The 15,270-nt window shown below is 30.5% G+C and overlaps 1 protein-coding gene across 1 annotated transcript; it reads right to left on the minus strand.

Moving 5' to 3' along the window:
* Positions 1-3,746: 3,746 nt before the first annotated feature.
* Positions 3,747-12,088, minus strand: LOC107438022 (splicing factor 3B subunit 2-like). Its single transcript, XM_071182994.1, has 2 exons — positions 7,494-12,088; positions 3,747-6,550 (listed from the first exon to the last, which is right to left on the minus strand). Exon 1 carries the CDS (start codon positions 12,064-12,066, stop codon positions 10,051-10,053), a length of 2,016 nt encoding a protein of 671 aa, XP_071039095.1. The 5' UTR covers positions 12,067-12,088; the 3' UTR covers positions 3,747-6,550; positions 7,494-10,050.
* Between the last annotated feature and the right edge of the window lie 3,182 nt (positions 12,089-15,270).

Here is a 15,270-nt window from a genome sequence, read left to right on the forward strand (position 1 = left end):
GTCTGTAAGTTCGCGAAATAAATTTGATTCAAAATTCCGACCCTGATCAATTGTGATTGTTAATGGGCAGCCAGGCAGAAAAAAATCAACAAACGGACTAAGAGTCAATTGGCTTAATATGAGATGGATAAAATTGGAAAGGTCAAACCCAAGCAGCATTAAGTTCAAATATAATTTTGACAAGGATGATACCTTTCATGTAATTGATATCAAAAATAAAAAAAAATAGGTAGGCCAGTAAATTTAAAAAATATAACTCAACCTATATTATATCCTAATGGCAGAACAATTTCAAGAGAAACAAAAAAAGACATCATGTGTTTATTAAAGTATATACCTTCAATTAAACACGACTTTTACAGGACATTAAGGACAACACGTGGAGATCAAGATTTCAGGGATGAGATTAGCCAAAAGACAAAAAAGCTGAATTTCCACGATTGTACATTTTACGCAAGTGCAACCCTTTAATAATAAATTCCAGACAGTTTAAGGTAATAAATAATGTGTTGACATACAATTGTGTACTAATCTATTATTATATAAATGATTACATTGCTACTTAACATTTAGTGAAAATAAAAATTAACAATTGAAAAAATAAAGCTGGAAATTATATTTTTCCTCATTTCACATAAGAGACAATTATTACTTGAAAAACTACCTGGTTTAGCAAATTAAAACTACTGAGAATATACATTAATATTTCATTTCTTTTAATAAATACTGTTATGTGATTTACAGAAAATATATCAGTAATATTACTTTTTAAATTATATTGGAAAAAAAAAACTTTAACAATGGACCGAATCATTATGTTCATATTATAGTCTAATCTAACTAGAGCCCTTTGAAACATATCAATAACAGTGAAGTAGAAATATATAGTAACTCCTTAACATACAAAAATTGCTATTTTAGTTTGAAAAATTACATGACAATCAGCAACTGCTTAGATAATTGTTTTTTATTTGATAAGAATTTTGCCTTTTATAGCATAAATAACAGCAATTATAAATAAAATTTTGACGAGTTAATTACTTGTTTTTTCCTTAGAGGAGTAATTTAGGTAGAGAGAACCAGTCCCTCATCCCTCGTTGCAAAGAACATCGTCACGTGATTCCTGGACGACTTTTCCTCCAGTAAACCCTATCCCCAGTCTTTTACTATGGAGGTGGATTGATAAACTGCGTTTTGAACTATAAAATTTAAAAAAAATGGTAGTATACTGCTGTGGATACGGGTGTGACGAAAAATTCATTAAAGGAGGACATTTTACATTTCACAAATAAGATTTTTATTCTTTTATATTCACTTATAAACATTTATTTGCAATTTTTATGTTAGCACGTCAGGTTATGAAATGAATTTAATTGGTTTTTAACAAGCAAAATAGTTATTATTTTTTTTATATTTTTATTTAAATTAATAGATTATAATGTAATTAACATTTATAGGCATTTTCATTACAATTTAATTTCATATTGATATTTTTACTCCTTTTTTGATGAGCACGCGAATCGGATTTGGCGCATTTTTTTCACGCCATTGTTTACAAACAAATCGCATTTTATTTTCGCTCTGTAACTTATAATGATGAGTTAAAATAATTTTTTTTAAATAATTTCAAGCGAATTTAATTATATATTTTAGTTGTACAGATTTAAAAAGATATGAAAGTACATTTCATGTAAAAAAAAATATTTGGATAAAAAATACAATTATTTTTTAAAAATTAAGTTTTTAAATAAAATTTATAAGTCGAAGAACACTTTTTTTATTATATAGGAAAAATTGTTTGGATATTCATATTTATGTAGGAAGTTTTATATTTATTACTGTACATTTATTATTCAGAAAAATTTTAACTAGGTTATTATAGGTTATATTATTAATAATAGGCCCTATTATTAAATAATTGTTTAAAGGATTGTCAAACGAGTAGCTACTTATTATTATTATAGGTATTTTATTTTGATTTCTAGAAATAAAAGTGAATAGTTCTTTTTTTTTAACATTAATTAATTATTTTAATGTAAAATGTTAATTAAGTCGAGAACTATCAATATTTCAAACAACAGGTAGATAGTATGTTCTTATATGGAGTTTCGTAATACTTTTTTTTAAATAAAATAAAGTGACAAATAACAAAACCAAAATTTGTTATTTTAATTTAAATTCTTTAATTATGTTATGTTAACTCACTAAAATTTTAATTGTATGCATTGGTTTAAATAAATTATTATCGCATGGCAGGCAAACTAGAATTCCTAAATTGTGCAACATGTAAAAATATTAATATTTTAAAAATAAAACAAAATATTTTGTTTCTATCAGAAAAATTATCACTAACACTAAAACCATAAAAAAGTTATGTAAAAGATGAATTGCATACCAGTGTATATATATATATATATATATATATAAATAAAAAAATTAAAAATTGTCATTTCAGTTGTCCTTTTAAATTTTTTTAATTATTATATGTAATCTAAATAAGAAAAAATATGCATCGATTAAAATTAATTATAAAAGGCTTTGATAGTAAAGTATGTATAAATGATAGGGAAATATGTTTTAAAAATTTAACTAAATATCTTTATAATAAAAATTAAGAAAAAATAAAAGATAAGTAAAGTATTAACAATTCTTAAAGCAAAGCATTCCCACAATAGCTCGTTGAGTGCCTGAAAGTCATGAAGGTTAAGCTAGCACAATTTAATGATTAACAGTCATAATAGTGACAATGTGGTTAGCATTGCGTATCGCGAGCCTTTATTTCTTGGACAAGCTGACCCATCGATCTGAACCTGAATTAATAATTCTTTGTTGTACTAATAGAAGACACACATTTTCTTTTAAATTACTCAATATATCAATTTTTAGTAAAAATTTACATAATTATTTAACTCAAATATAAAATTTCTCATTTTTTATTCACACATATTCTGCATTTTAAAAATCAGATACTAAATGTGTAGAGTATTATCAGATTTTTTCAAATCATTTCAGTTAATAGTTTCAACTTTAATTTAATTATAAAACACATTTTACGTATTTTTCAGCATGTTTCGTTATTATTTTATTTGTCTAATAATAATCTTAAAACCACCCTTTATTAATAGCTAACTGACGTAGATTTCCTAAAGATGAGATAAAACGAAAAGTATGCGAAGTAAATGTCCACAGAGAAGAACTCACGGCATGCAATAATAGTGTGTTATGCTCTAAGCATTTTACTGCAGATTCATTGGATAGACAAAGATTCTTATCTCTTATGACCTTTTGACAAAAATAATTAATACATATAATCATTTGCACTTGTTTCTTTATATTTTACATACTTTCAAATGCATATTCGATCCAAAAAATCATTATTTTTATTTCATTGTTTGGTTAAATCATGCTTAACTAATATATTATTAGCTTTTTATGATTAAGCAATTAAAAGCAAATAATTAAATGCAGCGCACATATTATAATGTTTTTTTATTTATTAGAAAACTTATTTCTTACAATCACGAATAAAATTGGGAAAGCATTCAAAATGAAATAAAAAAAAGAGAGAAAAATCCCTAGGTACTCTTAAAAATATTCCTGTACGATGCCCCCGCCACCTATGAAAGTTTCGCTAAAAAGGTAGCCCCCATCTTTGAACAAGTTTTCCGAGTGCAAACAATAGACTGGCTCTCTCTACCCTAATATCTCCTCTAAGGTTTTTTCCAAAAAAAAAAAAAAAAAATTAAATTGAATCCCTTTTTAAGTGACTGCTTTTGTTTGCTATATTTAGTCGTTAGTCCATCTTCAAACATCTTGTGACAAATCCTATTTTTTCTTCTTTGCAAGCACAGAATGTAAGTTTTGAATATATTCCCTTCCAGTTTCTCTGATGTTGTAACACTTACATATACTAATAATAGTCATTAGAAAAACAGTCACCTTTATAGTAACTAATTTTAAAAAAAAATTTACTTCTTACAAGAATCGCGATAGTTGATCTTAAAATTGCATGAATATGAATAACAATTATGGATTTTGAAATCACATGAATATGAAACTAGATACACGATTTTGAAAATGAGGAGATACAAACTGGGATATAGAATTTTTAAAACGCGTAAATACAAATCACGATTCATAATTTTTAGATCGCGTAAATACCAATCATGATGCGTAATTTTTAGATTGCATAAATAAGAATTATGATGCATAATTTTTAGAATGCGTGAATGTGAATCCCATTGCCGTATTTCAAAATTACGTATAAATACGAAAATCAATGTTTGATATTATAAACCGCATGAGCAAATCAAGACATTAATTTTAAACTTGAGTGAATACGAATCGCTACATAGGTTTTTAAAAAGGCGTAAATACGAGTCACAATATCGGATTTTTAAATCTCGTAATTAAGAATCGCAACATACAATATTCAAATCGTGTGAATAAGAATGGCAGCATGCAAATATGAAAAGCTATGTTTGATATTAAATTCGTGCGAATAAGAATCGAGATATTAGCAGATTCCAGGCTTGGAACCCCTAAAAGGCTTGTCAGAAGCAGCATTGTTTGAACTACAAAAATCGGATCTATCTGGAGGGCCAGTAAAAAATTCAGAGAATCTTATCTGCTGCGAGTAAAAGGGGAGAAAATAGCTCTAATAAGTAAAAATGAGAAAGAATTGGTAGCTATGTAGTTTGAATTTTCTGTTTTTTTTTTTTTTAAAAAAACAGTGAATTTTCTGAAAAAGCGGAATACTTATGAAAATCAGTGAAATTTTAAGAAAAATCTGAATTTTTGATAAAAAAAAAAAACTGAAATTCAAGAGATAAAAGTGAAAAAAGCAGAAATCCGCTAAAAAGCGGAAAAATCTCATCCCTGAGATTTACATTTAAATAACTCGGAAGATGATGTTTGTTATAATGAATAAACATAAAACTTATGACAATAAATGTTATTTTATTATTTTTACATAAATTTCTTATCTTATTCAGTTGCCAAAAGGTATAGGTCCTAAAATTTTTAAGATGCTGTCATTATTTCAATAAACACTTACGTTTTTATTTACACATCCTGTACATATCTTATTTTTTTGCAGAGTTTACACCTCGAAAAAAAGACTTTATATACTTTTTTAATTAAATTAATAAACCGAAAAGTTTAAAAACTAATGTATCAAAAAACATTGATTTTTTCAATTTTTGCGTTTTGGACTTAACTGCATTGGCTTCTGAGCGACTCATATATATTCTAGTTCTACTAAATAGTATGGTGCAATTCATACAAAATAAACTATTAGAAGGTTTTAACGTAGCAAAAATGGGCTAAAAATTCATAGCTTCTTGCAAATGAAGTGCATTCACACATGAAACAAAATCATTACTATATTCGCTTGCCAGTCAATTTTTGTATTGATTTGACAAATTAATCACAAAATTTATACCCCTTTTTTAAGGTGTCTGTAAACATATTGTTAACTTGGGTGCATTTTAGAAGTGAGGATCCAACGTGAACATCATAACTTAAATTAAAAGACCTGACTAAAATATAGTAAAACAACAATATTTTTGGTATCAAATAAATATAGTGTTGCAGAGGGATATATTACATCAAAGGCCTACATACTTTGAGGACACAAATTTTTTTTTTTTTAAAATTTTAATGTTATATATATATGTATTAACTATAAATCTATTTATATATTATATAAAAATTTAATTTGCTGAGCGGTAGTTATGGCTAAATATGAAATCAGATAGGAATGTTACATCTGTCACTTCTTCAGAGATAAGGGCGGCAATTGAAGGTTTAGGGGTGGTCTATGTACATCAAGGATGGGGTATTGAAATCTGAATACAAAAGTCATTCACTGTGGTGAAAAGAAATAAGATAAGTACATAATTAGCAGAGAGATTTCTCTAGTCAGAAAAGATGGGGGGGGAAGGTAAAATATGATAAAATAAGATTTTTACATAATTTGAAAACCAATAATAAATGGAGAAAATAAGGTTGAAATTTGAAGAAAAAAATAATTTTACAGGGGTGTATTGTTTCAGAGAATATCGCAATATTGAAAGGTGGATAACATTAATTCATATGCAAGTTCGTCGGGACCACGAAACATTATTGCAATAGTGGGAGTTACTGTTGTATCGGGTATCGTTGTAGTGAGAGTTCACTGTACCTTCTGTAGCTATAGATGTAGATTCAAATTGTGAATTTTTAACCATGTGAAAGAAGAAAGCCTGATAAACAGATGTGATACAGGACTGACAAAACACTGGAAGAGTATAAATGCGACAGGAAAACTGTCTTTAAAATTTCTTTTAAATGAATTTTTCCAATAGCATTTAGGACAAACAGCAGAGGATTTTCTTCCATTTTGCACTGCACATTGACAATGGAAAATGTGAACATACTTACAAGAAAACAATGGGGCAAGCAGAAAACATCCAATGGAATAGGCTGCGGTACGCAAGCATAACAACTTCCAAGATGTATGAAGTTTCCCGGTGTGGAGCATTGGTAGAAACAATTATGGGAGCATACCCTATAAAAAAACACAGATGCAATGAAAAGAAGGTGGAAACTGGTGTTTGAAAACAACTAAGTAAAGAAAAAAATATAAAACTTGACACATATGGACTAATGATATCTTCCAAGTGAAAATTATAGGAGCATCAGCAAATGCCATTAATGAAGAATTAGTAGTTTAAAATTAAATCAAATGTCCCACTTCAGCAAAAATTGTTAAAACTAATGGATTGTGATAAGGGGCAAGTACTTGGCATGCTTCAAATGTATTTGCATAAAAAGCAAAAGGGGATATTTTGTATTGTAGATCCCAATTTTGAACAAAACAAATCAATTTAAATATTTGATCCCAAATATCTATGGAGACTTTATTAAAAATTTAATGGAAAGCTCTATCATGTTTCGGAAAAAGGGAACTTCTCCCTTAATCAAAATTTTTATTGAACCTCGTCGAGAGAAAAATAGAACCCGATTGGCAAGTTTTGCAGAGGAAAATATATTTAAAAAATTAGATTCTCATATATCATTTCCTCAATGACGATTAGAGGTGCGCGAACCTCATTCAGCGAGAATGGCATTGTAGTACTTTATTTAGTTACCATTCACACCGGTTGCAAAAAATGCGACCTAGAACGTCGTTGGTGAAATATACTAAACTTGCCAATCAGTTTTTCATTCACATCTCTGAACTCGCATACACAATTTCTTTCGCACCTGGTGTGAATGTTCTTTTAAGTAGATCAAGATATGCCCAATGAGCTGTAGGAGCATTCACGCCGGTTAGTTTTTCGCATGGAAATATATTTCCCGGATGGCAATCGCATTCTGAGTAAATGCATCTTATTGGCGACAGACTGGAAAACATTCTGGAGGATGATTTAAAGAAATTATTTTCCACTGTCACAGTTTAACGAGTACCAATACCACACACCCTCAGTTTGATCAAAGTGGTCACTCACAGGCCACTTCCAGTATTGCTTGACTTTGTCAATCTACCAGGTTTTGCGGTCAGTCCACCGAGGGATGCAGTCACTAATATACGATTCTACATCTACGGATCCAGTGATTGATATTTCTAAATCTATATAGCATGATGGCAACACAACTACACTTTGCTATCCAGATAGTGCTAAAATATAACAAAAAAAATTATTTTAGATATTTTTGACGTGTTGTAGAGGAAGAGAAAGGGAATACTCAACCAATTTGTGTTAAATCATGCTTTAGAGCTAGAACAGACAATCTCCAGACAAAACTAGAGACCATAAAATTTACACAGCAAAATTAGAGGACTTGCACAATTTCTCATGATTTGAATACAATTTTAATCACAGTTTAAAAAGGTACATATATATTTGCCTGTATTAAGAATTTATATCTAAACACAGAAAAGAATTTAAACTAAAAGTTTCAATTTTTTAAACTAATAGTTCCTTATTTTATGCATAAAATATTCATATTAAAAACCATTTTTATAATTTATATTGATTTTATAACGAGTTGTAAATATGGATTTGTTTTTCAAAATGTTTATTGATCTGTAATAAAACATTAAGAGAGACTAAACTATAAATTAATTCCTTAAATGAAAATTGAATTATTTATTAAGATAACACTGATTACAGGAAAACAAATGTGCTCAGAAAAAGAAATAATTGACTGCATAAAAGTACCAAAATAATCAAACTATGAGTGTAAACAGTAATGGCACATTTACTGGAATAAAAATGACAAACAATATTGCTAAACACTTACATGTGTGTGTATGTATACATACACAATTACCTTAATTCAATTCAACACTTTATAAGGATTGACTTGGGAAATTTATTTTGGGATTAAACTTGGTATGCAAGTAAAAATCCAGCAGATTTTACAAAATAATATAAATTTCATGATAATTGTTGCATAATGTACTAAGTATTATACGCATAGGGAATTTTAGGTATTCTTATAGTCATTAAAATAGAAAAACTGCAATATTTGCCTCTTATGATTAACATTAAACATACTTGAAATGCTATGTATAATGTTTACACATAATTTCGAATCTTAATAGGTATCTAATTCATCAAAGATAGTTATAATTAATTTAAAGAGATTTCTGAATATAAATAAACTGAACATTTCCAGGATCTGTCCAGGGTAAATTTACTACCATTTAGCAGTACCTTCACAAATTCAACTTGAGGAAAAACATTAGTTTCACAAAATACTTTTAGAAAAGCAAGTTATAAGATTCTTCTCCTTGCCTCTTTAAAAATTTATTTTAATTCCCCCCCCCCAAACGATAAATCTAGGGTTAATGAAGCATTTCGACTTCCAACGGCACCCTCTCATGGATTGCTATTGTGACATAATAGAAGAATTCACTTCCCACTCTGTTTGTAACAACACTTTTTCTACCCATGCCGGGTTGAGATAGGATCAGATGGTGCGCTATAATAAGTCTAACCGGTCACTTATGCCCTATTATAGCAACCTTTTTCCCCCCCACAGAGTTTTCAAAATGAAATGACGATGCTCTACCTGCAAACTTCACAGGAAGTTGAACTATTATCTCTATTCTATACAGGGTATCTGCTATATTTTCACATTCATGATTAATTCCAAGAATTTTTCACGACCTAACAAAGTTACTATTTACTCCACAAAAACACAATAAATTTAAAAAAGCATTATAACATTAATTGAAATGATAGTTATAACCAAAACTGTTATACTCTACATCTTCCTATTTATTAATTTTAAACTTAAAAAACAGAATAAAGAAAGAGTTAAAGCAATAAAATGGCTGGAAAAAAAATACAAAAGCAAATAACTAAATGCTATCAAATATATGTAGTTATTTAAAACTGTTTTATTTCCTCATTACAGTAAGTGTAATATAAAAAGCCTTAACTAGAATATTAAATTGATAAAATAAAAAAATTCTGAGATCACAGAAGTTTAAAAGATAATTCGCTCGAGAGATGCTTTTTCTTTCATTTTTTGAAAGAACATCATAATTTTCAAAGAATATGATAAAAACTTTTTATATTTTAATAAAATATGACTGTTAGTGGGGATTTAGTTATAAACTTAGATATTCAGAACACTGTGAAATTGGGGGGGGGGGGAATTCCATTTTAAAATTAGATTTTTCGGCAACCTAAATCAATGACTCTCTGATTTTTTTAAAAAAAAATAGTTACAACCATGATACTTCATGACAAATTTTGTTCAATACCGAAATTCATAACTTTTCAAGTGCATAGATACACTGGGTAGATCACGCTTTGAGTGATCACAATTTTTTAAAAGATGAAAATAAAAAACAAAATTTCCTGCATTTTCGCAGTTTCTAAAGAAAAACTCAAAATTCCCAACAATTTTGGTTGATTTTTAAATTCCCTGTGGAGCGGCAACAGTGCTTAACTATTCTTTGCCCTTTAAATTACCCAATGATTTGTTTCCTAAAGAAATATGAAGAACTTATGTACAAAGGGTTATGTTATCTTCCAAACCACATGAAACTCAAAATTTGAATTCTTTGCATTTTTTGGGAGGTTTTGCACTATCAAGTTGTTGCTTCTTACGCTTGCTTTTCTGAAGTGCAGCGTGTTCAGCCACCATGTCGCTCAAATCTTCTTCTTCCAACTGCGTCTGTTGTTCTCTCATCGTCTGTTCATACCTTGCAGCCATAGCAATGGTGTCCATTTCCAATTCACTTGGATCTAAAGCTACTTCAATACCTTGGGGTGGAAAAGACTCAGTACCAGATGCTTTCAGCTTACAACCCGGAATCTCTGCGGCTACCTCATAAGTATGGGTGGACCCCATCATAGCCGCACCAACACGCTCAGTTTTCTTCTCTGGTAATATAGTATAAAGAGTAGGCGCTTCACCGCCCTCCGATTCCACTTCAACTTTCCTCTTACGAAATTCAATCATATCGGGTGTTTCCATTCCAGCTGGAATCGAGCTAAATCCATTAGGGGTGATAAGCCCTTCAGCTGGAGTGACTAATCTAGTCTCATCTTCCTCGTACTCATTTTCTTCCTCCTCTTCGTCTTCTTCTGAAGACTCTGTTTTGAGTTCGCCCCACAGAGTGTGATCAATTTCTTCCTTTTCAATGTGAGATTGGTTGTCTAATATCTGTGTACCAAACACATCGCCGTAGAGAAGCCGGCCAGTCCCGTCAATAGGCGGCTTACCCCAACCGCCTGCGTGGTAACCAAAGGAGCAACCGTCAGGGATAGGTGCGGTAAGTCCGGGAATTTTCAAGTAAGGGTAAGAAGGAGGGGGTCCATAACGCTGCATAGCAATTAACCACGGTGGGGGGCATTTGTTCAAATGTGGTCCGGTGGGCATTCCTAAAGCAGTCCGCAGATCTTCACTTAAATCGCCAGGTTTTTTCTCTCTCAATCTAGTCTCAAATTCTTTTCCCTCGTAGTACAAGTCCCCGTGAATAGTCATTTTCCGCTTTGTCTGCCATTTAAAAAAGGCATCGTGAAGCTTTTGATAATCCATGTCGATTTTGCCTAATTTCGGTCGTACTCTTTCCCTCACTTTAGCCTTCATGGTTTTTTGATATTTTTCCTGCAGGGCTTGCCTGGTCTCCATTATGCCGGTTCGCTTAATAAAGTCTGGTAATTCAAACGCAGGTTTTTCGATACCACGCTTTCCCTGTAAATATTTACATTTGAAGCACCAATGACGAGGAACTGGCACAGTATTACGAGACGCTTTTAAATGTAGTAAAAGAACAGGGTCTTTAGCTGTGACGTCATGAATTTCAACCAATTCTGGGCGATTCACTTTTTGCTTAAGCTCAGCGACAGACATCCGGCTTAACTTTTTAAGTTTTCTTTTAGAAAGCTTTGGCTTTTTTTCTTCAAGTTTGTCATCTTTCTCATTATCATCACCTAACTCCACTGGTTTCCTTCTTATAGCCATAGGAATAAACATTTCTTCGTTTAATGTATTTTTCCCAGCGTCTGCACCAACTTCGTTTTCTTTTTCGCCTTCAGTTAGTTTGAACTTCTCAAATATTTTCATAAACTGGTGATATAATGGATCAGAAGTATCGATTACCTCTATAACATACTCTATATCGACATCAACAACAGAGTCTCTCTGCGAATGCTTATCTTGAAATTTTAACATTGGATTTTGACTTTTAATTTGTCTCTTCTTTTTCTTTTTCTTGCGTCGTTTGATCTTAGAATCTTTCTGCTTTTGAGAAGCAACCTCCTCCTCCTCCACATAATCCTCATCGTCCACTGATACCAAATTTACCACAGGTGCTTTAGAAACTTGAGTTCTCTCTGCATTTGGAGATAGCACAGTGTCAGGATCGATTCCTAATTCTTGTGCTCTTACAGTTTTGAGAGCAAGCACTTTTTCTAAGGCTTGAGGCAATTTAAAATCAGAAACATTTTCACTTGTGTCCATTGAATCTGAAATTTCAATGGTGGCTTCTGTTTCAGATTGTTTACTCACTGAATTGTCAATGTTTCCATGAATCTGATTTTCTGATGAAGCCATCATGTTTGAAAATAATAAGAGTTGAGTTGTCATTTTGCTGCTCGCTGTCCTTTTGCTACTCTTTTAAGTACCACTCACACTGCATCTCTGATTGCCCTTGACGCGGGGTGAATGTTTGGAATTCGCGATTGCAGCACTCGAATAAGCCGTCTGGGGAGATAAGCCTCTTTACCTCTCCTTCTCTTTTCAGCTGTACAGGAATGTAGTACGATATTTTCTTCTATTTTAATAATTTTCATTTTTAACTGTTTCGAATATCTTTTAAGATTCTCAGAACATGTTCAATGTAGTTTCTGTTACATATAATTTCCTAACATAAAAGTTATTTATCTGTTTGAAAATCAAGACAAAAACTAACTTACTTCCTCTCCACGCGCTAATGGCGAAAGCATGTGTAGTTTTGCCATAGGTAGAGAGTTTTGCTATACGCCACCTGTAGCCCATTTCGATTGAGAATAAAGAAGCATTCACACCGAATGCTGCTCTATACATGTAGCAAAAATACAAAACTTTTTGTGTGAAATGGAAGCATATGACAAATGAAAGGGAGTTCTCTTTAAGGTAGAGGGTTTCATACTTGATCAAACGACAGAGGATTTGAGCACCACCCAAACAAGACTTTATATGATGACTGATAAAAAGTTAGCGGGGTTTCAAGTAACGATAAAGTAGCACTACACCAAGTATCACCTAATATTAAATAACGTCAGAAAACTCTAACGTTATCTTGCACTACTTCCAATATTAGAACGGTACAAAAGGTCGCTTTTTGCTCTGCATAATATTAGATTCTATACAAACTACTATTATCTAATACTCGCCGTAATATTATTTTGCATTAGTTTGATGCTATAAAATATTAGATTTTATGTTTTCTGATATTATCTTTCGTTGCTTTTTACTTTTTAGAGTGAGTAAGAGGAAGATTTGGATGGTAGCAGAATAATTCGGTGATGTAATTTTATATACTTTTCTGTATTGCTGTGAAGCAGTAATACATAAACAATAATTTTATAATGTCATTCCATGCCGAAACAAAGTTGATTTGAGTAACGTTCAAATAATAGTAAGTTCGAGTGCTAATCAAATTATAGAGATTTCAAGTATTAATGAAAGATGGGGAGTTTCAAGGATGCATGAAAAATTAGGAGTATTTTATTGATCAAAGAATAGGGGTTTTGATCAACGGTTGAAAGGTTATGAATAATGGTTCGAGTAATGAAATCATAATAACGAGTTCATGTACTAGTAAAATATAGTCGTTTTTAGAACCAGTTAAATTGATGAGTTCGATTTTTGACACTATATGTCCGAGTAGTGATAAAATTTTAGTGAGGTCGAGTATTATAGAAGAAGAGTTTGTTAGAAAATCTTTCGATCGAATGATAACGGGTTTGGATGCTGATCGAATCATAGCAGGTTCTTCTAATAATGAAAAATAGTAGGTTCGATAAATGATTTAATGATAGAGGGTTTGAGTACCGATTATAAGGTGTTTGGTTCGAGTAATGATGTTATAATAACGAGTTCATTACCGATAAAAAATAGTCGTTTCAAGAACTAATAAAATAATAGATTCGATTCTTGAACGTGACATATTTGTGTCTGAGTATAAAATTTTAGTGGGATCGAGTATTATAGAAGAAGTGTTGGTTAGAATGGTTTGCAATTGATAACGGGTTTGGATGCTGATCAAATCATAGCAGGTTCTGGTTCTTGTAATGATGAGTGGCTTTGAGAACCGATTGAAATGTAGAGGGTTCATTTATTTATTATGATATATTCAAGACATTTTCTATCAAAGACGGAGCTCAAAATCGCACTCCAAAACTGTGTGCTTAAGTTTTTATCCTAGGGAAAGTAGCAAAGGAATTTCCCTCTATTTTGTTATATTTGAAGGGAAAAGGGAAATCCGAGGGATTACTATTGGTTTTTGAACTAGGTTGATTGATTCCCACGAAGCTTACAGAGAAAAATGTCTTTATTTAAATTTATGCATACTTGAATACACAATTTCAAAGCTGAACTTTTAATGAATTTTTGAAAATTTTTAACTTTCCATTCGTCATTTAATTTAGCATCGATAGTTGGTTTTTGAAATGTTTGAGCCAGGCTGTGAATTGAACACCAATGTCCGGCTCAAAGATTAGTATGTCTGGTTTATCCTGCACATTTTGATCCATACTTAATTTTTATAAATTATCATTTAATTCATTTACAAAATTTTCTGTATTGCTTTTAGCATTTTCATCCATGTTAAAATTGTAGCTTTTGCTACTCCCCAAATAGCACCTAATATTAGATAACATCAGAAAATAGGCAAAATCTAACGTTATCTTGCACAACTTCTAATATTAGAAAGATACAAGAGGTCGCTGTTTGCTCTGCATTATATAATATTAGATTCTATGCAAACTAATATTATCTCGCGTTCGCCATAATATTATTTTGCATTAGTTTTGATGCTATATAATATTAGATTTTGTATTTTCTGATATTATTTTGCTTTGCTTTTTATTTTTTTGGAGTAAGCAAGAGGAAGATATGGATGGTAGTAGAATAATTCGGCGATATAATTTTACTTAATTTTCTATATTGCTGTGAAGCAGTAAAACATAGAACAATAGTTTTATAATAACATTCCATGCATTATTTACATAGCAATGCAGAAATACTAAATAAAATTATTTTAGCGATCTCTGCTACCATCCATTTTCCTCCCTCTTACTCCAAAGTATATCTTATGTTCTGCTGATTTTTTTGAATATTTCAAATTTATTTAAGAAATACTATATCACAACTTTTATTGATATTTTTTTCTTTTAATCATACAATGGGTTTTCTGACAAATTTTATATCATTAATAATTTTCAAGTTTTTAACTGTAAAATGTACTCTTAATTTTTTTTTTAAATGAGCTTATTTTATCAAAATCTATATATATATATATATTTTAAAATGTGTAACTTAAGCCATTTGTAATTTCACAATTATCATTCATTACTTATATTCTGAAATTGTAAATTAAGAAAACAACACTACATAATTGCTAAGCTAAATTTACATTTGAATTGAGTTGAAAATTTACCTTAACTTTTCTTTTCTACCATATAACTGTCATTCATTTCCAAAAATATTAAAATAAAATTATGTCTCGATTTTTTAAATTGTTATTTTTTGTAATAACTGAGACAATAAAGAAATTTA

This window comes from Parasteatoda tepidariorum, chromosome 7, assembly GCF_043381705.1.
Source record: "Parasteatoda tepidariorum isolate YZ-2023 chromosome 7, CAS_Ptep_4.0, whole genome shotgun sequence".
NCBI classification, from domain to species: Eukaryota; Metazoa; Arthropoda; class Arachnida; order Araneae; family Theridiidae; genus Parasteatoda; species Parasteatoda tepidariorum.

Coding starts and splice junctions, on each gene's coding strand:
- LOC107438022 (XM_071182994.1), bottom strand. CDS start 12,066: ATGATGGCTTCATCAGAAAATCAGATTCATGGAAACATTGACAATTCA.